The 27,200-nt window shown below is 42.6% G+C and overlaps 1 protein-coding gene across 1 annotated transcript in view; it reads right to left on the reverse strand.

Moving 5' to 3' along the window:
• Positions 1-564: 564 nt before the first annotated feature.
• The window catches only part of Tm9sf2 (transmembrane 9 superfamily member 2), a 48,494-nt gene continuing 21,858 nt past the window's right edge, over positions 565-27,200 (reverse strand). The window contains exons 5-17 of the mRNA XM_005079430.4: positions 25,834-25,963; positions 23,798-23,922; positions 22,278-22,389; positions 21,157-21,236; positions 19,562-19,670; positions 16,702-16,834; positions 14,946-15,065; positions 12,814-12,871; positions 10,640-10,799; positions 9,854-10,005; positions 8,710-8,821; positions 4,303-4,474; positions 565-1,246 (exon numbers count right to left, since the gene is read on the reverse strand). Of these exons, the coding sequence (XP_005079487.1) occupies positions 1,179-1,246; positions 4,303-4,474; positions 8,710-8,821; positions 9,854-10,005; positions 10,640-10,799; positions 12,814-12,871; positions 14,946-15,065; positions 16,702-16,834; positions 19,562-19,670; positions 21,157-21,236; positions 22,278-22,389; positions 23,798-23,922; positions 25,834-25,963 (1,531 nt within the window). The 3' untranslated portion in view covers positions 565-1,178. The remainder of the gene's footprint in view (positions 1,247-4,302; positions 4,475-8,709; positions 8,822-9,853; positions 10,006-10,639; positions 10,800-12,813; positions 12,872-14,945; positions 15,066-16,701; positions 16,835-19,561; positions 19,671-21,156; positions 21,237-22,277; positions 22,390-23,797; positions 23,923-25,833; positions 25,964-27,200) is intronic.

Below are 27,200 nucleotides of genomic sequence, written 5' to 3' on the forward strand. Positions count from 1 at the left end.
TTACTTGTGAAATTAAATTAAGCCACTGCAATCATGGGGATGAAGGCTTGCTAACCACTGCTAATGTGCAGAACACGGTTGGAGCCTAACCCACACTGTGTGCACGAAGTCTGTAATCCAGACTGGCCCCGAGTCACTACAAAGCCAGGATCATCCTCCTGCCTCCACCTCCAAACTGTAGGTGTTACAGAGGCCTGCCGCTGCATCCTGCTGATTAGACATACTATACTTTGGAAAACAAGCCAGGAGTATACATAGTAACAACATAAGGCCTGCAACGAAGTTCTAAATGTGTCATTTGTCTGACCAGACAGGCATGGCTATCTTATCTATCATTCTTTCAGAGTGGAAATTCAGATTTGACAAAACCCCAAAGACCAAAATTTCACTCAGGTGGAAACTGAGAAGTATTAACAGTATTCAACGACACCAGATTTAAAATATAAATGTATGTATGAATGTATGTATGTATGTATGTATGTAAATCACTTTAAACATCTGTGGTCAACAGATTTGTATTCTTAGAATCTCCTTAATGTGCCACAGGGAATGATGCAATGAAGACATTTTTACAATATTTATTAAGGTAACAAATTTATAAATTCAAAGACTCAGAGGCACATAGTTTAAAAGGCCGATACCATGGGAATAATGAAGTCAACACAGAAGAGTAAGAAGATATGAACAATTACAACCAATACAAGATTTTAAAAGCCACATTTCCCCAGTGAACATGTCATAGGAATCATCCTTCAAAATTACCATGATAAAAAGTTATTTCCTTCAAAGAAAAATAATTCTTTCCACCTACCGAGCCTAGAAAATCCTATTTACAATCAACTGCCCAGTCTCTCCTCAGTATTATGGCCTCCTCTAATCTGCCATTAGAAGTATTGAAAAGTTTATAGCCATCGTATTTACAAATGCACATAATATTTAAATTTGCCCTTCACTGAGAACAACTGAATACATACTTAATCCAATCACAATACAAATGCTTTAGTGTTGAAATACATCTTGTGGGTACAGGCGCATGGGAAGAGGTGTACTTAGACGTATGCTGTTTCTTAAGGATTACTAGGCCAATAAGTCTGAGAAAACTCAAGGTAGTCACAAAACAGGTCTTTGTTGATGAAGATTTAGTTTATTTCTGTTTTAACTGGACACACTGGGCTTCTTCAGTCAACTTTCACCACACTGTATATTTTGGTGACAAACCAAAAGCAGGCAAAGAAGCCAATTGTTCCTAGAAAACAAAAAATAGTCTCTTTCAAAACAAGTTCGTTAGTTTACACCAGAGGCAGACGTGAAATGATGGGGCCCTTTAAACAGAACAGAACTTCCAATTCCGTGGTCAGGAATATAACACAGGTCATGAGCTTCTCTTCAAGAATATAAACCACTTAAATTCCTTATACTGTAACAGTCCTGTCTGTCCTAGAACTCGCTCTGTAGACCAGGCTGGCTTTGAACTCACAGAGATCCGCCTGCCTCTGCCTCCCGAACGCCACCACTGCCCAGCTATTTTTCCTTTTACATACATCACTGAATTAAAAAATGAAAACTATGTAAGGATATTTCTTATCACAAACTGGAATTGTGACTATTTTTGCCAGGTTCACAAGATAACAGGATGGGATGCCAGGGATTAGCAGTATTCAGTGAGTTGCAGTAAGAGAATCTAGATGTTTCTGCATATAGTGTGGTTCTGCGCAGCACCGGGCTGTCCACAACACTGCACACTGTGTATGGCACAATAACTGACATCCTAAGCCCACTGCTTTTGTTGTTGTTGCAGTAGGCCTTGAGCTCAGCCTCTCGGGCACTGGCAAACACTCCTCCACCACTCAGCTGTGCTCTGAGCTACGCACGCACGCACGCACCTTTTTCTTCCTCTGACACAGGGCCTCACTAAGTCATCCAGGTGGGTCTTAGATGGGATTCTAGGTGTGCACCACCATCCCACTCCAGATCCATTTCTTGATCACAGTGAAGGCCTCCAACAGACCGTTACATAGTGAACACGTGCCTTCATTCTCCGCTATCTTCATCTGTCTAGAGTCTGAAGAATTTGAGCTACAGGGACCATTCTTTCAGCACAACAAAAACAAAGCTCAAAGCTCAAAGTATGGCCAAAATCAAATCTATTTTCTGTGATATGACAAGTGGTATTCTTCTAAATCAAAGTGTTTTTTTGTTTTGTTTTTCGAGACAGGGTTTCTCTGTGGCTTTTGAGGCTGTCCTGGAACTAGCTCTTGTAGACCAGGCTGGCCTTGAACTCACAGAGATCCACCTGCTTCTGCCTCCCGAGTGCTGGGATTTAAGGCGTGCACCACCACCACCAGGCTAAATTAAAGTTTCTTACAAGTTACTTTTATGATGATTGTGTGTGTGTGTTTAGTGTTGGGAGCAGAGGCCAACTTCTGGGTCTAGTTCTCTCCTTCTACCAGGGGTCCTGAGGGTCAGACTCAGGCTTGAGTGGCAAGTGCTTCTACTCCTTGAGGCATCCCACCAGCCACAACAAAAATTCCTTAAACTGCAGGCTGTGGTTGTATGGCCACTTAGAGATTGCATATCAGATATTTAAGCTATGATTCATAACAGTAGCAAAATTATAGTTATGATGTAGCAACAAAGTAATTTCCTGGTGTGGGGGTTCACCACAGCATGAGAAACTGTATTAAGGGGCTATAGCATTAGGAAGGTTGAGAATCACTACTGTATGTGATAATGCAATTAAATGTAGGTAACAGTAAAAGGTTTCCAAATGTGTAAGAGTAAAAATTAATTCAAGATCAAATACATAATGAATCCGAGCTGTCACAGCAGTGCTTGTCTGCGCTGTACCACAAACTACCCCAGCTCCAAAACACACAGCACGCTGCAGTATCGCATGCGCACGCCACACACCACCAACCAACACTGCCTGAAGTACCCCAGCTACAGCACATGCATGAACTGCAATGTTTTTAACATACGTAACAGTGTTTTGTTCTTACAGAAATGCAATTATTTCACTGTGAAAAGCAAAGACTTTAATGCCCTGTTACCAGTATTCCTAGCATGCCACATGAGTGTATCTTTAATGCTGTTACCAGTATTCCTAGCATGTCACATGAGTACATCTTTGGGGTATAGCACATTAGACAAACAAGCACATCGATGTCATTAATATGTGAATCTCCTCTAGAGATTCCACTCTTAATATTTTACTCGCGTGTTTGTGTGTGGCACGTATAGCACCCCAGAACACAGATGAGTAGGGCCTACTTTGCAGACAGTTGTGGTGTGGGTGCCAGGAAAAGAGCAACATATGCTTGACCGTAAAACCATCTCTAGCCCTTGCAAAGCTGTTTAATCTTTAATAAATGGTTAAATTATACACCAAAGAATCACTTATTTTTACTATTAATCAGCCAATGTTCAGTTTGCATAGCTACTTCCTACATGGAAATGCTCTCCAGCAGAAAAGCTTGTAAACTTACACTTGTACCTTGTGAACCTAACGCGGACTCTGTTCTACAGCAGTCTTTATGACACTGTAAAACTCCCACAGCCTTGTAAATACTGTAAACCCACTTAAGACATAAGAGGAAGCATATTCTTTCCTTGGGAACTCTGGGAAATGCCCAATAGGTAGGGTACAGACACACATACAGGGACCCATATGGCCCTGTGAGAGGCTTCTGTTTAATGTCCCACCTGGTTTTCATCATTTTAAATGTGATATACAGAAAGTAATAAAGGCTTTCCAAATCTACACACAGTACTTGGAACAGACTAGGGAGGTTATGAATGTTCCAATATTCACCCTCACACTGGACATAAGCCGAGGAGGCGCTCGGTGACAGGCTTGGGAAAGGTGGTGAAGACACAAAGACCCATCATCACGCTGTAGGCCTGCGGGGCACATGTACACTCGAAGAACCTTTCCTGAGACTACAGGGCAGTCATTTCTCTTGTGTTAAATACAACAGGGGCAGTTTGGAATTCTGAAGCACACATAGGTCAGCTCATCTGGAAAAACCACCTCAAACAGATCCCCTTCCTACACAGCCAAGTCCAAGAGTGCACAAACACTGCTGCTTTAGACATCACGCAGTTGACCAGGACCTGGGATCTAAATCTGTCACACCTGTGTGATGTGTGACCCCACTTTCCTGAGGCACAGCTAGAAGCAGGTGTGCCAAATGGTGCTGAGCTGTGCTGAGGGTTCAAGTAGGGGCAGTGAGTAGCAGAAACATTTAGACAGGAGAAGTAAACTGACTAAGAACACATCAAAAACCATCACTTATGACTCACCTGTGAAAAGGAAGAAGATCAAAACCATTATCATAGTATAACCGAAGTAGAGGATTGTACTGGCTGTCCCGGTGATCTGCAGCTTCGAAAAGAAGTAGTGTATGGCATAGATTAAGAAGTAGACTGCAGTGAAGCCGCTGGTGAGGAAGGAACGCCACTGCCAATGATAATCCTAGGCGGAGACACAAGCGAGGAGAAGACTTACGTCCTAAGATTAAACAACACGCACTAAAAGTCAGAGCGAAGCCCCGACCCCATTTCTGCCACAGCTGCAGTTGCAGCCCCTGACCTCGCGTACTGCCCACCTCATTAAAGATGCTAAGAGGCACTCCTGCTTGATGTACAGCTACTTAGAAACTGGCTACAAAATTTATGAGAGAATATCCAACAGTTTACGACTACCAAAGAATCAGACTGTATTTCAAAGTTTATGATTCTGAAGGAAAATCAATGTACAAAAACTCTTTGACAGTTCAAAATTATTATTCATTTTATTATAGTTCAGTCAATTTCCTATTACGGTCTGGTTGAGATTTACTTCCAATTATGACTCACAGAATTCCAACAAGGTAGGTGGTTAGGTCAGCTAGTCTCCCTTTATGTAAAGTGATTTATATAGAAAGAGACAACTTTATAATCTCTGCTACAATTTGGGAATAAGTGAAAAAAAACACTATTTTAAAAAGCAAACTAAGAGCTGAGTCTATCTATAATCTCAACACTCAGGGGCTAAGACTAGCCAGTCTACATGCTGCATCCAGGCAGACGAGGTTACAATGAGATGATGTCAAAAAGCAAAAAACAAAACCACCACCACCACATACACACACACACACACACACACACACACACACACACACACACACACACGCACGCACGCACACAAGCGCACGCACACACACGCCAGACGAGGTTATAATGAGATGTCAAAAAGCAAAAAACAAAACCACCACACACACACACACACACACACACACAAACACACACACACACACACACGCACGCACACGCGCACACACGTAAAACAAGATCAGGAAGGAACAAAAGCATATATACCAAAACCCTACTATAGCCAATCGAAGAATTCATCAATGTTTCGGAGCGTTACCGCCTCCACACAAAACCAGGCAAGGGCATGGGTATGCACCTGTGTGTGGTGCCCACAACTCAGTCCAGAAGCTTGCACAGACCAGGCAAGCACTATATGTCACTGAGCTACATTCCAGCCCAGGTGAGGTTTCATATGCCAACAGTGGACAAAGAACACAAAATTACCTAGAAATACCTTTCAAACAGGATTTGAAACATTTATGTCCCCAAAGTATAAAACATGAGGACGTAAATGACAGAAAACCTGAATCAGTGGATGGACACACTTGTGTCTGTAAGTTGGAAAACTTAATAGTCAAGACGCTAACATTCTCCACAATAATCTGGGTCAATGCATACCCTGCCAACAGTTTAAAGATCTGGGGCTCAGACAGCACAGTGCTGGCTGCACAACACAGGTGCTTGAGCTCTAGTCCTCCGCGCTCACTGGCTAATACTGCCAACGTGCTGAGCTCCTGGCTCAACAGAAGACACTGTCCAAGAATTAGGTATGTGACAAGCACCTGCAAATGTAAGTTCATACACAAACATCAACACACACAAACTCAAAGTAATCTTTTGCTGTGACAAAAAGGCTGGTCTTCAAATTTCAGATGGAAAAACAAATTTCTGAATGGAAAAATAGTATCTATTCTACACAGAGCTGGAAGATTCACCCTTCTATATTCAAAGCTTACTATGATAGTCAAAACAGTATGGCATAGAACATCCTATAGATGATGAAAACAGAATGGAAAAATCCAGATGTGAACTTATACATCTATGGCCAACTGATTTTCAGTAAGGTTGCTACACCCAAGACCATTCAATGAAAACAGAAGTTTCTTCATCTGTCAAGAAATGTCATGACATTAAAAAGCAAAAGCAACATAAGAAAAACATTAGCTAAGTTAACTGGGAAACTAAAAGCCTCTCTGGGAAGAATATCAGGAAAATGAAAAACACCAAAGAACTGAAGAAATATCTGAAAAGGGCTTACTATCCAGGAACATATAAGACAATTTTAAAATGGGCAGAACTGAAGAGCCATTTACCAAAGGCAAAGTGTTCCCTACTGAAGAGAAGATGTGCAACACCAGCAGGCACTCGACACAGAAATCAAAGAGACAGCGCTGCGTACCCACCACACAACTATGCCAAGGAGCCACAGTAAGACCGTAAGAGCTGGTGAAGACTTAGAGACCTGGAACCCACACACTGCTGGTGGAGGCGTGAAACGCAGCCCTCAGGACTTGAAGTAAAGAACGAGCACATGACAAAGCAATCAGAAGAGCTCCCAACAGAACTAAAGCACATTAAACACCCACCGGGCCGGGCGGTGGTGGCGCACGCCTTTAATCCCAGCACTCGGGAGGCAGAGACAGGCGGATCACTGTGAGTTCTAGACCAGCCTGGTCTACAGAGTGAGTTCCAGGACAGGCTCCAAAACAATACAGAGAAACTCTGTCTCGAAACCCCCCCACCAAAAAAAAACCAACCAAACAAACAAACAAAAAACACCCACTGGTGGGTGTTTACAGCAGCATTATTTACAACAACTAAAAGGTGGGAAACACTGCACAATGTACACACAGATGTGACACACTGGAAATTTATTCACTCACAAAAGGAATACAAAGCATTTGCTATGCGTTTATGATTTATAATTTACTTACTATTGTTATGTGTGGTGCAGAGACCAGAGGACAACTGTGTGGAGTGGATTTTCTCCTCCTCCTACCTTCACCTGTGTTGCGGGGACTCTAGTCATCGGGGACTTTATCTGGTGGAGCCATCGCTCCGGCTCTAGAATAGTTTCTGTTTTGTCATTTGTTTGATTTATTTTGTTTGAGACATGGTTTCTCTGTGTTGCCCTGGCTGTCCTGGAACTTGCTTTGTAGAACAGTCTGGCCTTGAACTCAGAGATCCTCCTGCCTCAACCTCTGAGTTCTGGTATTACCAACGTGTGCCATGTCATGTTCTCTTTTAGAGACAGAAAGCAGACTAGTGTTGCCAGGGTCAGGGGAAGAAGGAAATGGATAGTCAATGCTTATGAATCAGACAAGAGGAGAGAGTTGCACAAAACATGCTAAGCGCCAGTCATCTCTGAACTTTCAAAACTTGAGTTAAACTTAAAAGAACAAATAAAAAACATAACAAAATCTCAGCTTAACAGATATTATCTTTCAGGAAGAAACTCTGGAAGAATGGATTTACTGATCTGCCAGGCAGGTCAAATTTGTGGCTGTGAGCTACATGCAGCTGAGGACAACAGCCAATGCAGCCCTTCACAAAACTGTAAACCGAGAGAGGCAGAAGACCAGTGATGGAAACACTTGGTTCTTGACCATCAGTTTTGTAGATGACATCATGCTGCACTGTCAAAAGGCTGGACACTCCAGAACCTTACCAATCATTCTAACTCTGACACAATGATACTATCGTTGTGGTGTTGACATGAATTACAACTAAATGCAATGTAATCACTGAAAGTTTTCAATTAACTCTGCCACTCCAACTAATCTTTTTTAGAAAAACAAATTTCTGAGACATGGTTTCTCTATGTAACAGTTCTGGGTGTTGTGGAATTCACTTTGTAGATCAGGCTGGCCTTGAACTCAGAGATCTGCCTGGCTCTGCCTCTAAAGAAGTGGGCCACAACCGTCCAGCTTAGAAATGTGTATGCATCTGTCTGAATGTGTACCATCTGTGTGCAGGTGCCTGAGGAGGCCACAAGAGGGCACAGTGTCCCTCAGAACAGGAGTCACCTGATGTGAGTGCTAGGAACTGAACCCAGGTCCTCTGCAGGAGGAGTCTCTTTTCACTGAGTCTTTGCCCCAGCCCCCCCCCAAGCTTCTTACTCTTTTTTTTTTTTTTTTTTTTTTTTTATGAGACAGGGTTTCTCTGTGTTGTTTTGGAGGCTGTCAGTCCAGTCTGGCCTCGAACTCACAGAGATCCACCTGCCTCTGCCTCCCAAGTGCTGGGATTAAAGGCGTGTGCCACCACCGCCTTCATACCAATTTTTTAGAACACAGAAGTATCTTAATTTTTAAGTCAGAAAAGTCAAATTTAGTACACTATAATAATCTTGGGAAATTAACATTCTAAAAAGCTCTATTAACAATCTTTAAATAGATACAACAAACAAGAATATGATCTTGATTCAATCCTAAAGAAGCCTCTTTTGATTTGTGAATAGAGGTTAATTTCTTTGATAATAAACATGTATGTAAAAAAATTATCAACAGTACTCAATCTGAAATATGCCAAAATTATAATACTGCCTATAAATTAATATTAAATACTACTAACACGTACCTCTGCACATAGGTGGAAATAGCAAAGAAGTATGGTTGCTTCAGAACATGTAATAACCAAAATGATAAACACCAGAAACAGGAAGCCAAACATGTAATACATCTGATGTGACCTGTAATCAAACATGTCAGGACACAATGATATAAATATTCTGACACAATAAATGACATATTGCTTATTCTGTTTTGAACTAGGGAGGTTTTTTTTTTTCTCAACAAATCAAGCAAGATAATTTTACACAGGTTTGATGATGGGGAGGGCTGAGACAAGGGAGGATCTGGTGGTGATGGCATCGGATTTTAGAGTCCTGTTCAGGTAGACTCTGAAACCACTCTTCAGAAACATGTGGGAAGCCTATTTATCTAACTAGTGAGTCAGGAGTGTCTGAGAAAAACATGATGAAAAGACACAGCCAAGATAGGAAAAAAAAAAAACACATTAGCACATAAGGTTTCAGAATTTGGAAAACTACTATAGCAACTGGGAAGGAAAGATATTCTAACCATTTACAAAGCTCCAATCTATTCCATTTCACACTACCTCAGATCTTGGTACAACTGTGGAATATGTCCATATGATTAAAGGTGATCACAACACTACTACCCCACTCAAACACACTGCAATAGAGACACAAAATTACAATAATTTTCCATGGCGTGGAAATGGGGCACATACCTTTAATCTCACCCTTTGGGAGACAGAGGCAGACAATCTCTATGAGTTCAAGCCCAGCCTCGTCTACAGGCCAGTCAGAAATACATAGGAAAGCCCTACTTCAAAAAAGACTTTCCCACGGGAACAAGAACAGTTGAGTGCAGGATCTGTGTGATCGCACAGAACTTCCAGGTCATGGAATCGGGCCTCTTCCCACAAGCTCTGGGCTGCTTCTCTCTGCAGCAGTACAACTGCTTAAGAACGTGGTCTGACAGTTACTCAGTGGGGTCAGAGCCTTGGCAGTTACTAAGAATTAGCAAGGGTAAGAAACGCAAGCCTTCAGTCAGTGTTAGCCGTTACTGCCACTCTACTCTTTCCCATGGAAAGACAGCCTTCTGGTTTGTTACTGGAGCCGTTTACATCTGTAACCACAAGCACCAGCAGTCCCCACCACAAAGGCAATGAGAAGAGGACTCTGTCCTCGGCTTACCAGATGCTATTCAGAATGAAGAAAAGCTGTATAAAGATGCAGCCGAAGGGCAAAATCCCCCCCATGATGATGCCAGGCAAGGGCTTTGTGTAGAATGACTGTTCAGGAATCTGACGAGGAATCTGATTGGTTCGAACTGGGTGTTCAATGGCCTTCAAGGGGGGAGAAAAAGGATTCATAATTAAGTAGCTATTGAAATACTCTCTGCACAGTTTTTTTTGCTTTCTTCTTAGTTTCCATATTAATACTACTTGACATTAAAAGCCTATAGAAGTCATCAAATTGAATTATGTAATAAGCAGCAATGAATCAGACATTACCAGGTATAAGGCTGCCTTCTAAATAGGCCAAAGCTTTTTCTAGTGGTCATCTACTGACCAATGGGTTTACACAAAGTAAGAAATAAGAGAAGATCATATGGTATTAATAAGGCAAACTCTGGATTTTCATTTTAATTACATATATACTGAAAGAAATCAGTTGGTCCTGAAATTTCAATTTTATACCGGGATGTAGGCAAAAATACCCTCATCACCCCAGCCCCCAAATTCACTGGTTTAAGAACATAAGGAGGAAATAATGCAAACAAAAAACAAAACCCAAGGAACTGGGCATGCCTGTGTTCTAAGCACTCAGGGGGTGGAGTGGGAAAATCAGAAGCCCAGCATTTCTAACACCATTACTTCATGAACTTGGAAGTCTACATCTCAAGGGTAAGTTTACACCTTGGGACATTTTATGGAGCCTTTTAAGGCAAAATGGACCAGTCTCCTCAGCTGAACTTACATTCTTCTTAAAGCCAAAGTATGCACCAATAAACGTCAGAGGCACAGAAATGCAGAACCAAAGGGCCAAGATGGCAACCAGAGTGCCGAAAGGAATGGCCGCCGAAGAGCCTTCTCCCCAGAGGATCAGATTCATTATAAAGAAGTCAGCAAACACAATCCTGAAAGACAAACAGTCAAAAACAAAATCAGAAGGGACAGTAACCCATGACTCATGTCACATTAGTAACTTAGGACAGAGAATAAATACAAAGACAGAATTTCTAAATCATTGGGTCCACAGAATTTAAAAGGTTACTACAAACTGCAAAATTGCTTTTTTGGCTGCGTTGACCAATTTAAATTCCAACCAGCAGCTGATGAAAGTTGTCTTTGCACACATTTTCATCACAGTTGGAACTGTTGTAGCTTGTATTTCAGGACAACTGCAGTAAGCAGCCGGGCTCACTGGCTCCAGCGTCACGTCTGCACTCACTGGTGAGCCCTGCTCACTGTCCATTTGGGACGCATGTCTTCTGCAAAGTCGTTGTGCATCATTTCTTTGCTACAGCCTCTAATTCCTTACTAAACATCATGCTTCCCCTCACGCTTTTACTGAATTTAAACGCCTAAGTGTGTGCAGTTACATGGCCACCAAGGCTTCTGAGTATAGTTCTCAAGTAGCAGTAACTGTGCCTACGACACTGCCACTGCTCAAAGCATCCAAGTATATTTACAACAAGGCTGCTAATGACAAATACATACTTTATACTATTTTTTCACACTGGGGATGGAACCTACATATGCAATACGAAGCATATATAAGGGTGTAGGTTCGTGTAGGTTCGATGCCCAGCATAGAAAAGCAGCTCTGAGTAGTGTCAGTAAGAGCCCGTTTCCCCCACCCCCTTAGTTTTTTTGAGATAGGGTTTCTTTGTGTAGCTCTGGCTGTCCTGAAAGCAGCTCTGTAGACCAGGCTGGCCTTGAACTCAGTTATAAACCTCCCTCTGCCTCCCAAGTGCTGGGATTAAAGGTGTGCACCATCGCCTGGCAAGACCCAGTCTTCAAAAAAAGTATAAATCCAAGAAGAGCTGTGAGAGATGACTAGAGTAGGCCTAGAAAGGAAGACAGCAACAGCCTCGGGGACAATGATTCCCGGATTTGAAAACAGGAATGCCAGTATAAATTTCGGGAAAACAATGGGAAAAAGTACTGATGGCATGAGTTTACACTGCAAATGTATGCAGAGCAAATGAGGACAGGAGCGCAGGCTGTTCTCTCATGGCCCTTTTGCGGGGATGGTAAAGCAGTATGCAGTGGCAGGGAAGACACCCATGGGGAGCTCTCTCAGGAGCTGGGAGAGTAAAGCGTTATTTCTAGGAGTAACAGTCCTATGTACGGACACAACAAAGGGAGTAACAGGAGATGTCTGGCTGGGAGGCCAGGCCCTGAAGGGCGCCGCCAGGACGGTCTTGGTGAGCAGGTCACTCAGGGAGGAGGCAGAAGCCACCGTGAGTATGACCTGAGGAAAGCACACAGACCGGGAGAGCACAGACAGCTGGGATGCACATGGGTCTCCAGAGGGCAGCCAAAAAGGGAGGGAGCATTTGCTTCCCACGCTGCTCTGCTTCTGGCCTACCAGTCACAGCCCTGTCTGCTAGAGCCCACGCTGTGTGTTCCTCATCGCTGCTGTGCGTTCACGGCCACCACCTGGTGGACACTAGATGACAACAGAAGCACCTCTCACGAAGCCAAGGCCGTTCTGATTTATGGTGTTTGAGCTATGGACATGTCACTCTGTATAACGGGATATACCAAATATTGGCACTACATCTCAGGAAAACCATTCAGGGAGAAGCCCTCCCTGTGACCAGGTCAAAGCTTTCCTGCACCTTTATATGGCAACACGTCAACAACTGCCGCAGCCTAAGAGGCAGAAAGACTCTGTGTCAAGGGAGGAGCCTGTTCTCCCTCATGCACGATACGCACTTACAGGGGAGCAAGTGTTTCTAGCATCTCAAGGTCATCTTCCTGTAAGACGGGCATGGTGTCACTTAGCACAGGTTCACTAAACACTCAAGCTACTCGTCCTCAAACTTAAACGCTTTCTTAGATCCCTGACTCAGAGACATAAGGGACTGAAAAGGTTGGGGGAATAAGAGATGATCATTAAGAATTACTGAAAAATTCACTTACCCAGGACAAAGGAATGATGTCAATAAAACATTTGTTTTCCACTTCTCGCCCCCAAAGGCTAAGGAAGGAAACAAAAGCATAAACACAGATTTTTCTTGAAAGCAAAGCAAGTGTTCACACCTCAAGTGTTTGTCAGGCAGCATGAGCAGCTCTCCAGGAAGACCTTCCCACATATGCTATGATGTCTGTGAGTAAATGCCCCCCACACTGCACAGGCAAGTGCAGTGTTAGAGGCTGGGCCACCCAGATCTGGTCTTACTTACTGATGTCACACAGCAAACAACCCCCTGAAACCCTGTGCCAAGAAAACGAATGTGCCTGGGTATGGAAATGACACAGGGAGGGTTCTTGCTCATCTGTGGTCAGTTTCAGAATCAGTTCCACAACCCTCAAGTCTAACGTGCAACATATTTAAATCCCCACAGTAGGTGTGGCGACCGAGGGCTCTCCAATACTGTGGTTTTTTGGGCGGGAGAGGATGAGTGTGACACCAGGAAACCTGGAGAAAGGGCCACAGCTTTCTGACACAATGAATTTGCTCAGACCACTTTTACTTGCCTTTGCACCTCTCTAATTTTTCCTTCCCCTTAAAAACATCAAATCATGAACTGTGCAGAGTAAAAAGTGACATTTCTTCCTCTGTTCCCACTTTAAAAGTCAGATATGAAGAGTTCTGAATTGAAAGCAGTTTTAATACCTTTTATAAGCAATTGTACATACTACTTACCTTAAAGGAAAATGATAAAATTAAGTGAGTATAAATATAACTATAAACTTTTGATATGAATTCAGTTACTGTAGACTGTGGATTTGCTGTTGAATTTAATAATAAACACAACTCCAAACTTCAAAACAGCTTGTTTTTAAATTTATGTAGATGAGGGCCTTGCCAGCATGTATGTGTGTGTACTATGTTCATGCCTGGTACAGAAGAGATCAGGTGTTGGATCCCTGGAACTGGAGTAACAGATATTGTGAGCCACCATGTGGGCGCTAGCAACAGAACTCAGGGCCTCTACAAAAACAACAAATGCTCTTAACCACCAGGTCACCTCTCTAGCTCCTCAAAACATTTTTAGAGCACAAGCAACCACCCAGAAAGATACTACTCTAATTTTAAAAAAAATCTTTTTATCAAACAAAGATTTCTTCTGCGGGGGCCACCTGACAGCACCTCTGAGCAATGTTACTGTCTACTGAGGAAGCATCTGACCTGAGCAGGGAGGGGAGGGGTGGAGGTCTAGGAAGGAGTGACGTGAGTAGAGAAAGAGGCACAAACGAGCAGGGTCCAGGTAAGGAACTCACAGAAAGCCTCTGTGACCACAAATAAGGCTGGCATGACCGGCAGGGTTCTGACGGTATCTCACATGTATAACATGCTTTCAGTGAAGAGTACAAGAAGAGGAAGAACACAACTTGGGGAGTAACCCTGAACCCCACCTCTCCCATCTGCACACATAGCAGGGCGCACAGGGAATCAAGTCTAGCTGATACTTCCACTTCAGCCTGACATCTCCCAACCCCCACCCCACGTTATGGTCACCTGGAAAACTCTGCAGTGTTTCATCTCGGACACTCTCACTATCAGCAGAACCCAGAGAGCTGAAGACAGGGTTTCAGCTTTCCTAAGCAGGGCAACTGTCACATTCTTTGACCTTGACAAACTAAATCCTAAGCCACCAACCACACCTGTGGCCCTGACCCTTTGTTCTCTGAATTTTGCTTTACTTCTAAAGAGACAGAAACTAATGACACAACAAATGTTACTTTTTTTGGGCTCCCCCAAAAGTGATATCTTTGTTTAGTTGTTTAGTTTATGAACGTTAAGCTGGTACGTTGTTTTACTTAGCCCCAGAAGCTAGAGCTTTAAAGGGAGGGAGAAGGGACAGCAGATAAGCAGCATCATAGCAGCTGACGCTACTGTCAAAGCATGTGAGAGACACAGCTACAACATGCGAAAAGAAACACGCTCCAGGCTCTTATCTAGAAACCTCTGTGACACCTGGTCAGGTGCTGCCTATGTGTCCCCACCGCCACCCGTCAGACCCACGATGGTGGCAGAACACTCCCTCATTCCCATCAGACCCACGATGGTGGCAGAGTCAGTTGCAGTTACTATGGCCTTTACTTACATTTGTAGAATCTGGCAGCAACATAGCCGGCAGGTGTGCCTAGCAATACCCACAATACCACGGCACACGTCATCAGGGCTCCTCGATTGGCAGGGGATAAGAATCCCAGACAAGCAAAAACTAAGAAGCAACCATCAAAAGTTTAAATGTTACTACCCTGCTTCCTTATCGTGAAATGGTAGAACACGAAAACAAATATAACCTCACGGAAAACACACAGCCTATGCAGCTATAGGGACTAACACACTGCATGGACACGACCCCACATGAAGCCAGCCCCACTAGGGAGTCTCTATGGGTAGTTTCTGACAAGTGCTAGAGCAGAACTACATCCTCAAGGCCATGGCTGGGCTGAGCCCATCTTGGTTCTCTGATGGCATCATGCTAGCCTCTGGCTTACTCGGGTTTTCTATGACTTCTCCAGGTCTGCCTTCCTGCTTCAGCCTAATACTCTTAGAATCCTAGCCCATCTACCAAAGCTGCTATCTCCCTAGTTGTTATTACATTAAAATAACAATAGACAATACTAGTCTTCAAAATAAGTCCAGCAACCTGGGTGTAAAGCCTAAAGGTGTGAATTGTGGCTTTAAAACTTACTCAGATGCCAGGCATTTAGAAATGACACAGTTATTCCCACTATAAAAATGTGCACACCTTTAATCCCAGCACTCAGGAGGCAGAGGCAGAGGGATCTCAAACAACAACAAGCGCGATAACAGTACTAACAGAGAATGACTACTGTTCATGGTGCCTCACACTGCACCCCAGCATTAGGGAGCAGGAGCAGGGCACTACTGTGAGGAGGCTCCATGCCAATTCAGGATACAAAATAACATCTTGTCTCAAAAGAGTAAGGCTAGACAAAAGACTACATACACTATTACATATTTGACCTGTAGCCAAACAAGACCATATGCTCCCAAGAAAACATTTAAAAGGTCATCTGTGGATTTTTTTGTTTCTGTTTGTTTTCTGAGACAGGGTCTCTCTGTGTAACTCTGGCTGTACTGGCACTCACTTTGTAGACCAGGCTGGCCTGACACAGATCCTCCTACCTCTGCCTCTCACTGGGAATAAAGGCATGTATGCACCACCACATCCCAGCCTGTGGGTTCTTTCAGTAACAACTTTTGCTACTTTTCACCAGTAGCTAGACTCAAGCAAAACCATGGTTTAAAAATATACACATAATGCAAAAAAGTACACTCATAAACCGCCTCTCTTACAGAAAAGTGGAGGCAAAGAAACCAGACTTAATGCAACCCCAGGGAGCTGTCTCAGAGCCATCCTGCATCTGACCAGTCCCCCTAAAGGAGATCTATTTCACCGGTAAAACTTTCTGCAATTAAATTTCTCAAGATCCCAGCTGGCTCAAGCATACCCTGTAGTTATGGAACACTGCCAAAATAAGAAGTCTTACTTCCTAAATTTTTGAGAAAACACTACAAAACTTCCTTTCCCAACCCTAGCTCCCTCTCTCTTCTATCCTAGATGGCACAGATCCGTGGATTCTTAGCTGACTGCTCTGGAGTTGGATGGAGTGGTGCTGGCTCCAGGCTATCATGTCTCCAGATGGAGGGAAGGAGACACCCCATCAGCCTCTGGGTGAACTGAACCTGTCCCAGGGATGCTCAGAGCCCAAGCACATAGAATCTCAAAGTCAAAAGGCTCTTGGCACAGCTGTTCACATAGGGAAACCTACTTCCAAATAGTATCCAGACAAAGCATTTTCTTTTTAACCTTCATTAAAACTTACACAGAGTTACAAAAGTCATAATTAAAATCTGTGTCCCGGATCCTAGAAAGACTGACAGCAGCATCCCCTTTCTTGGAGGACGGAATATATCCCCGTGAACTAGTTTCCAGCCAAACTCTTCCTGGGCATCCTCCTATAAAACAAAGAACTCAGTTCAGCATGTCACATAGCGATACTTTGTTTACCACTGAATATGCTGATATACATTTTTCCAGACTTAGGTTAATTACTTCAGTTTTGAAGACAGAATGGGAGCATGGAATTTTAAATAGCTCCCTAGGATTGTTTCTGAAGGAAATTATGTACTAAAGTCCTCGGAAAACTGCCCACCACACACAAGGCCTTCTGTGAGATCCTCAGCATTGCCAATGGAAGTGGACTGAAATGGAGACTTCACAGACAGTGTGAGTCCTACCCAACTGTGGGAGTACACTCAGCTGCTTGTACTGCAGGTCAAACTGCATCGTCTTATACACATGTACTGAGTCAATAGTTCTACCGGGCTATTTTACTAGACACGATCAACAGAAGTACAGAATCCTTACTCTCCCAAGTCTCCTCCACTTTCCAAAAACCTCAGCAACCTCCTGTCACTTCAACGTCACTAAACGCCCACAGTATCCACACTTCTCGCCTCTCCTGGTCGTCAGGCCTGTTCCCATTTAGCTGATCCTCATCACGGCAGTGACAGGGACCCTTCTTAACAACTCAGCCGCTGGACCAGAAACCTGGGGTCGCCCACTGGCCTTCCCTGGCTTCTGTGTTCTCTATTGCTAACTGATCAGTCAGTTCCACCCAACTCTTAAATACCCTCTAGATGTATCTGCCCCCCCTTTCCTCTCGGGGAGATCTGTAACACCCTCTGTACTGGCCTCTGCATTTCCAGTCTCAGCCTGCTGCAAATAATTCTCCAGGTAACACTCAAAGTTATTTTGCTAAGACAAAAAACAGCCACACCTTCAGCAGTTTCTCAGAGACCGTTCTTCTTCCTACCGAGTCCTTTAGAATGTGTGTGCCTCCACTGGCTACTTCAGCCGTCCCTCCTGACAGTCCTCCAGGTCCACCTGAGCCCCTCTCACAGATTCCCATTTAAACCCTTATCTTTTCCTGCTAACACATTATTTTTTATTGTAATAAAAATCAACTGAAATTTAAAATGTCTTAAAAATTATATGTAGGTATGATTCCAGTTCAAGATAACAGCAATGATCAAAGTATGTCCTTTTTGTACAAGATACTTTACATGCATTTTGGTATTAATACTTCCAGGACATTATAAGGAATAAAGTATTATTAAACATACAAGGTCTCTTACATTTTACCTGGGATTGGTTTTGTAAAAACTGCAGGATGGGGGGGGGAGGAGTTAGAATCTATAGATCAATTGTGCCTGAACAAGCACTGACAGACGCTAGGCAATGGGTTTATAGATCTCTTTGCTTTGTGAATGTCTGAGAAGTACATGCACCTCTGTTCAGCTGAGCTAGTGCTAAGTAAAGGACTGCTTCGTTTGAAAACTAAGTGTGGGGGCTGGAGAGACCGCTCAGTGGTTAAGAGCACTGACTGCTCTTCCCAAAGACCCAGGTTCAATCCCAAGCACCCACATGGCAGCTCATAACTGTCTGTAATTCAAGTTCCAGGGGACCTGACATCCACGGCAAAACACCAATGCATATAAAAGAAACACATTTTAAAAAAACTGCAATTGGCGCACGCCTTTAATCCCAGCACTCAGGAGGCAGAGGCAGGCGGATCTCTGTGAGTTCGAGGCCGGGCTGGACCGACAGCCTCCAAAACAATACAGAGAAACCCTGTCTCGTAAAAACAAAAAAACCAAAAAACAAACAAAAAAAAAAAACAAAGTGTGTGGTAGCACAGACCTCAAAACCTAGCAGAGTGAAACTGAATAAGGATCACAAATTTAAAGCCAGTCTGGGCTACATAACTCAAGACACACACACGTGTACACACACACACCTTGCAACTTTGCTTCTTTATTCTAATACCATTTGAAGCTTGTTTTTACTCTATATTCAGAGTTGTCTCATTGTTAATGTTTAGTATTCTACTGTGTGAATATTCCATAATTTATAAAGTCAACCACCTATTAACTGCTTATAATTATACAATTTCTAAGCAAGCATAACATATCTACTCTGTGAAAATAAAACACTAAAAATCTGTTGTGCCCAAGTTAATTCTGAAAGTGAAATGCTGGGCCCAGTACTGATAACTGGAAAGCAGGACTGGCACTGTCACAGTGCCTTCCACTCTGCATTTTCACGGGCTAGCCGAACAACACCTGTTCTCTCAGTCGCCAACATGGGCAGAGCCCGGTGAACAAGCAAGGCTGTAATATGACATCCCTTACTGTGAACAGCCACACTTGGACTTTCTAACTGAAGAGACAATATTATATTTCTATGACAGTTTCAGCAGTGGCTGTCTCCTGCTGTGTGGCCACACTGCTTATGTCTCTTCCCAGATGAACACCTACTGCATCAGAGTCTACTTGTCCATGTCCACATCCCCTAGCCCTCAGTCGAGACTTGTTACAGAAGAGTCTCCTCGTCAACTCCTCCTTCATCTCTCTGAACTGTTTCCATTTCCGCAGTCTGCTAAATTATCTCTACAAAAGCTGCTTCAGTGTGGATCTGCTTGTGGCCAAGTATTTTTGTTCACTGACAAAAGTGTCTCTCAGTTCAAACAAGCAAACAATCCATTCTATTTGTATGTTTGGAAAATACTTCATGGGTTTTCTGCTTTGAAAAATTTTTAGTTCTTATTTTTTCATAGATTTCACATTCTGCATCTGAAATCTCTGTGGTGTCTAAAGACTAAATGAAATGTTTCTACTTACCGTAGAGTCCATCTGGTTATATCTGGCAATATCTTTATGCAGCGTGCGTAACATAATCATAGCCACCATTCCAGATAAGAAGAGAACAATGACCAAGGAGTTCATTATGCTGTGGGAACAAGCACATCAGGGTAGAACTGCAGCTCAGCCACACAAGTGTCAGAGACTCCTTACTGAGTGACTCTATAACAGCTAGGTCAGGCAGGGGTGGCGCATCCTTTAGTCCCAGCCCTCGGGAGGCAAAGGCAGAGGCAGAGGCAGGTGGGTCTCTGAGTTCACAGTTATCCTGGTCAACAGAGCGAGTTCAGGGACACAGAAAGAAATTCTGTCTGGAAAAACTAAAAACACCAACAAAACCCCACAGCCCAATCAAAATAAAAACAACTTTTTTGTTTTTGTTTTTTGATACAGGGTTTCTTTGTGTAGCCCTGGTTGTCCTGGAACTCACTTTGTAGACCAGGCTGGACTAAAGGCATGCACTACCATGCTGGCTTAAAAATCAAAGCTTTCTTTTGTTTTCTGTTTGTTTGTTTTTTGAGACAGAGTTTCTCTGTGTAACAGTCCTGGCTGTGCCTCTCTCCCAAGCACCAAGATGCCTGCCACCACCACCTGGCTCAAAACTTCTTAAAATCCAACTAATTCAGTGCACTGTGTTCTTCCAAGTACACATTTTCATATATCCATCATCGCCCCTCTCCTCCCCCCCCTGCTTGCCCCCAACTTCAGCTTTGCCCAGTTTGACTACAACCTGTAATCCTCCTGCCTCATTCAGTCACAGTGCTCAGTCAGGGGCATCACTGTTTAGATGCATGTGTGGTACTGCATTCTGATTCCTGGGCTCCCTATGTAAGCCTTTACCACTCCACTACAAACCACAGCCTCTACAGTTGGCAGCCTACAGTCAGGCTGGTTTTGTGTATGGACAACAACACTGGGTTAACTAAGGTATCGAAAGCTGGCTTGGATCCTCAAGCTTACTGACGGTCAAATTTACTCAGTAAATTAGTGAATGTCAAGAAAGATTAGTCGGCAAAGCAGGAAAAGGAGAGACGCACAGTGAACCAGCTCCAAGGCAAAGTGCTGAGTCACGCTTTGGAGTGAACAATGGCTGAACACCAACTTCTGAACACTCTGACCTACCAGCCAGTAATAACCTAGATGTTCATCCCATGATCTCTAATCCCTGTCAGTCCACTCCCATGAGCTAAGCATTTCTAGATTAAGAAACAAATTTAGAAACAGATGACCTGCCTAGACAAATACTTCATGGCTTAAAGCAGGGGTTCTCAACCTGTGGGTTACAACCCCTTCAGCAAAACTCTCTCTAAAAGTATTTACATTGTGATTCATAACAGAAGCAAAATACAGCTATGAAGTAGCAACAAAAATAATTGTATGTTGGGGGACCTACAACATGAGGAAATATATTAAAGCATCACAACACTAGGAAGGTTGGACTAGTGGTTTAAAGTCAGGGTCTTAACTCTAGTCTAGACCACTAACCGTATGAGCAGGACTAGAGAGGGAATGAAATACTCACAGGGACAAGGGGTCGAACAAGCAGAAAGCAAAAGACAGACTAATCGAACTCTTACCTAAACCACTGAATGTGGGTATGAGGCATGGACTCCAAAATATAGTCCCATCTAGACGCCCATCTGATGTTTTTCTCTTCCTGGAGGGGAAGAAGGAAACTCTGAGCATCTTCTGACAAGGTACATTAAGAATCTGAAAATTCTTTTCAATAGCGCACTCTCCTACTCAGTTAACACCTGCAATTTTAACAGCAGAACCTGAGTTGCTAGCAAGAATGAGGTAGTTTTAAATTTATTCAAATCTAGTGCAAATATAATGAAACTAAGCAGTAAATTAAAACAAAAACTTAAGAGGCCTGGCAAGAAATACCTACATGTTTGTGTTTTTTAAAGTCCATCTCTAAATTATAGCTAGTACAAGTGGATTTTCAGTGCCAACATTTAGAGCTGTATTTAATTTCTTGAGAAAAATAACAGAATGAGTTCTTCTTTACATTGCCCCTATGGGATGACTCACAAGGCCATGGAACATCTGGTAAATGCCACTCACACTGGAGTTTTACCTAAAGACACATACTGTTTATTGTGCTGGCCTTGAAAATTAACTACTACACATGGGGTCATTAAGCATCACAACTACATTATTAGCTAGTCAAGATAAAAGTTTAAGAGCAGAGGTGGAGTATTTCCCCACACTTTCCCAGCTACCTTCTGTGATGCCCTCATGCCCACTATGAAAGGACACTGTTTCCCACAGGTCCTGACATTTCATATTGCCTTCCATACCTACTTCCTTCCATGCATGCTTGTCTTACATGCACCCCTTAGAACACAACTCTCCAATCTCCTCTATCTTTTCATTTAAACTACAACTTAATCTTAGGAATCATTTTGTTCTAAAAAGCAGCTCGTTAAAAATTTACCCATTTTAGCCAGGCATTGGTGGTGCACACCTTTAATCCCAACACTAAGGAGGCAGAGGCAGGCGGATCTCTGAGTTCGAGGCCAGCCTGGTCTACAGAGCAAGTTTCAGGACAGCCTCCAAAACAACACAGAGAAACCCTGTCTCAAAACGCCACCCCCCCCAAAAAAAGCTTATCCATTTGACTATTAGTATTTTTAATTAGGTTAAGTGGTACATATTTAAAATCAATTATACTCAAGATTAAAACCAAACTCACCTCAAAACTAATAGAGTAAGTATAGGCAATTTTGATCTCCCCAGAAGCCTTGTTGCTTATGTCCATGGGGGGTCCGGAGCAGTCTGGTTTATCTATATGGGTATGTTTGAAGCTGTGGGAAGAAACATTTTGGCAAGATAATGATAAAGTTCAGTTCAGAAAATGAGATAAAATGCAGGCCATAAATTTTCTTTATATTTTGACATCATTCATATCACATTACAAAACTTGTCTCAAATTTGACTATTTGTGTGTGTGTTTATGATGTGTGTGAGAGCATGCCATGACATGTGTGTTGAAGTTGTGGGATACTTTTAGGGAGTCAGGTCTCTCCTTCAACTGTGGGATCAAAGGCTTGAACTTAGGTCACTGGGTTTCCTTAGAAAACACTTTTATAACCAAGCCATCTCATTGGTCCTTATGTCACATTTCATAGCATAAATATTTACTTCACAGAAATAATGGGCTTAGTTACACATCCAATTATAACAAAAGTCTGAGCCACTACCACTTCATTTAGAAGAACACCGAAAGCCCGACTCCTCCTTTAAAACAGGGTCTTGCCATGCTGCTCATGCTGGTCTTACATCTGGACTCAAGGGGCCCTCCTGCTTCAACCATGTGCTGGAGCTATAGGCACATGTCACTGTACCCAGAGTCAAGCAATCTTACCGAGAGAAGGTCCACAGAGGGAGCTTAAATTACCTGCCACTTTAGTATCAGCATGCCATGCACTGCTTTACCACTAATAATGTGAAAACATGGCTAATTCAGTGGCAAGAAAATCATGGAAAAAAATACAACCCACAACCAAATCAAATAGGGAAGAGATAGGGCTTCTCTGTGTAGCTCTGGCTGTTCTGCAACTCACTCTATAGACCAAGCTGGCCTCAAACTCAGAGATCCACCTGCCTCTGACTCCTGAGTGCTGGGATTAAAAGTGTGCACCCATGCCTGGCTCAAAACAGGTACTTTTAAACAAACACTGGACAACCTCAAAAGACTCCTTGCAAAGGCTGGCGCCAATAGCCACATGGGAGCAGGAAGGCCATGTGCCAATGTGCTCTTTCCACTACAAAAGGGACACTGCCAACCACTCAGAAAAGGTACGGGAAATTCCTGAACAAGAGGCAGAAAGAAAGAAAGGCATCTCAGGTTCCACTTCCCCAGTACAGAGGGATCATAATTACCTTTCTCTGAGCAGCCTGTAAGAACCTCAGGAACTCCACACTCAAGGAGTTCTTGCTGTACTTAACCTGCACACGTCAGAATCACGACCTCACGGTACTTATCCCGTAGACCTCAGTCTCACTAGCATTTGTTTATGGGGTGAGGGGGGTGTTGAGGTACATGCTCTCACTCTTTAGGTCAGGCTAGCTTGGAGCTCACAAGGCCTTGTACTCACCTCAGTCCTCCTGCCTCAGTCTCCCGGAGTGATGGGATTATAAATGTGAGCCACTAAACCTGGTTGCAATGGTTTTTGTGGTTTTTTTTTTTTTTTAACCTACTTGTATATTTACCTTTTTGGTTCAAGTTTAGCAGCTACTAATCTTGCTCCCATGGACCCAGTTTCAACAACATGATAATATATTTTGATGTCAACATGATTGAAGATGTAGAAAGTGTCTCTTTCATGGAACTCTGACTGTGAAAAGAGAACTTACAGTTAAAGACAGAATACTGACTACGGGAGAATCTAGCACAGACTTCACCAATGACATCAGGAACAGACAGACACAGTCCAGATGAAAATTCCATCTTCCCTATCACAAGCTATAGTTTTAAGCTTGAAGCCCTTACAAGCCAGACTTAAGTAGAGAAGGTAAATGAGGCTTTCTAAGTAGAGAAGGTAAACGAGGCTTTCTAAGTAGAGAAGGTAAACGAGGCTTTCTAAGGTTTTAATTTTACACACAACTAATACACACCTGCTTAAACCAGGTAACCAATATTTTATCTTACAATAAAATGTTAAAAAAGAAATGTAATATGCAAAACTGTCCACATTTAATGGCACCTCATCTCAAAAAAATCTTTAAAACTGTTTAAATAAATAACCTCAACTACTCAAGTACCCTTGGTCAACTTTCACAAGAGGATCCATCAATATAATGAGATTTATGATAACTTATCAGATCATACCCATTAAGAGAATAAATCAGGCTGAGTATGTAAAAACCTCATACACCCAATATTAGTAATAACAACATAACACAGAATTAGTGACTATTACAAGCTGATCTTAATAACAATTCTACATCAATGTCTCTGCTCTTAGTACTACATTTTCATCACAGAAGCAGGGCTTCAAAGACAAACAGGTCTTACAAAAAGTATATTAAGCTTTTGCAATATAAATTCACGAACTTAGGGAGAAGCCTTCTGACACTGAAGTATCCACATAAGATCTATGCATGAGCCGGCGTTGGTGGCGCACACCTTTAATCCCAGCACTCGGGAGGCAGAGGCAGGCGAATCTCTGAGTTCGAGGCCAGTCTGGTGTACAAGAGCGAGTTCCAGGACAGCCTCCAAAACAATACAGAGAAACCCTGTCTCAAAAAACCAAAAAAAAAAAAAAAAAAAAAAAGACCTATGCATGAGCTGTTCCTTCCTCAGAGTCCCTCCTACTACCAGCAGTTTTTTCATTACTCTCCCTTAATGACTGCATTTGCTCTAAAAAAGGTTTATGACTATAACCTTCTTAAAGTTACATTTTTACTGTGTATGTGTGGGTACGTGGAGGCCAGAGGAGTCAGTTATCTCCCTTTTCCATATGGATCCTGGGAATTGAACTCAGGTCACCATGCACCTTTACCTAATGAGCCATCTCACCTGTGCTGAATCTAACTTTTTTTGATTTAAAAAATATTTTAAAAGCTTTATTTTTAGAGCCGGGCGTTGGTGGCGCACGCCTTTAATCCCAGCACTTGGGAGGCAGAGACAGGCGGATCTCTGTGAGTTCAAGACCAGCCTGGTCTACAGAGTGAGTTCCAGGACAGTGTCCAAAACAATACAGAGAAACCCTGTCTCAAAAAAACAAAAAAAACAAAAACAAAAAAAAAAGCTTTATTTTTAGTGGGTGCATGTCTTTAATCCCAGAATTCAGGAGGCAGAGACAGGCAGATATCTGTGAGTATTTTGGTATTATGTATGTGTCTTGTGTGCCAGTGCTCTTCAGGCCAGAAGCGGTCTCCCGGAACTGGAGTGCTGGGCTTTTGTGAGCTACCTGACATGGGTGCTAGGACCAAACTTAGGTGCTCTGTGAAAGCACTACGTGATCTTAAGAGGTAACCACCCCTCCAGCCACAGAATCTTCTAACCTTTGAGTTAGAAAGAGACTAAGCCCTTAACACAGAACTTATCATAAGACACTGTAAATGTTGAACTGAATCTGAATTATTTTAATCCTGAGTTAAATTTATAGTTTTAATCTGCCTTAAATTTAAGATCTACGTAATGTACTTGAGAACATTTAGCTACATTCATCCTATGCCTGTAACAGTTCTGTTTAAAGATCAAATTCTCCTTCTAAAAAGCAGTGCAAAGTTACCAGACTTACACTAATAACACAGGCATCTTTTGCGTGGCCTTTGTCTGTAATGTAACAGCCAATAGGAAATCCAGGATTACAGAACCTCTGACCATCTTCGACATCATAACACCACGTCACCGGCATATTATCCACAATCCTGTGCAGGTAAGTAAAAGTCAAGTTAGGAGAGAGCCTGGTAAACACAGCTTAGTGCTGCTTACATCAGTGTAATTTTACAACTGTAAACATTTCTAAACACCTTTTTTTTTTATTGTTGTTGTTTTGGTTTTTATTGAGACAGGGTTTCTCTGTGTGGCCCTGGCTGTCCTTGAACTCAGGGATCCACCTGCCCCTGCCTCCCAAGTGGTGGGATTACAGGCGTGCAACACCATCGCCCAGCTTCTAAATGTCTTAAGATCCCAAATTCAACACTGTTTAGTGAACCCTATCGTGCACCGTGTAAGCACAGATTCTGCACAGGCTTTGAAACTACAAATGCATGTAGGGAAGGCATTCATTCTACAGATCAGCCTGCTGCCGCTGTGAATATAATGACGTCGTCATCGTCTAGGCACCTGAGGATAGCTTTTACCTTCCGCAGAGAGCTAAAGCTTCAAACAGGTTCAGAGCAATGTATCTGGCTCCTGAGGAGCTTCTTAGGCAGACATTAGTGGTGTTTGTTACAGCGACTCAGTAGAAAGGCAAAGAGTACAACGGCTAGATGAAATTTAACTAAAGCATACAGAAACAATTGCAAATTACAGTATTTTCTGTTAAAGCTTATAAATTCAAGTGATTTATAAAAGAAACGTTGCTGCAAAGCAAGAGAACCAAGTCTTTCAAAGTTTATAGTGAAAAAGTATTAAAAGAATAATGAAGTTCTGTAGCATTATGAAACTGCATTACAGTCCAGGTGTGTGGTCCTCTATGCTTAGAACACACTGCAGGATGCAAAATAAAAAATTAGCAAAATATGCTAGTTGTATTACAGTCATAAGACTACACTCCAGGGCATGTTTTATCTTTTAATTAATGTGTGCCCTAGGAAGTAAAATTACGATTCTATATTCACCCAAGGTGTATGTTAATGACCTAATAAAACATGTCTTGTCATACCTCAGTACTACTTAATAGCACTCCATGTACCAAATTTTAGAATCACCTATACTATTAAGCTGCTTATTATTATACCCAAAAGACTATTAATATAAAATATTAGAAACATAAAACAATGCTATATGAATAATTCCGACTTTGTGGGGAACTAAATAATCAGTCAGTTGCTTCAGACAGAATGAAGTAAAACCAGTGAGTGTATGCAGGCAACACAGAATGTCTTTATGGTAGCCAACTAGGAAGAAAATTAGGCTGCAATAAAGAAGTTGGAGGCCATC

Source organism: Mesocricetus auratus, unplaced genomic scaffold (assembly GCF_017639785.1).
Source record: "Mesocricetus auratus isolate SY011 unplaced genomic scaffold, BCM_Maur_2.0 Super-Scaffold_2245, whole genome shotgun sequence".
In the NCBI taxonomy this organism is placed as follows: Eukaryota; Metazoa; Chordata; class Mammalia; order Rodentia; family Cricetidae; genus Mesocricetus; species Mesocricetus auratus.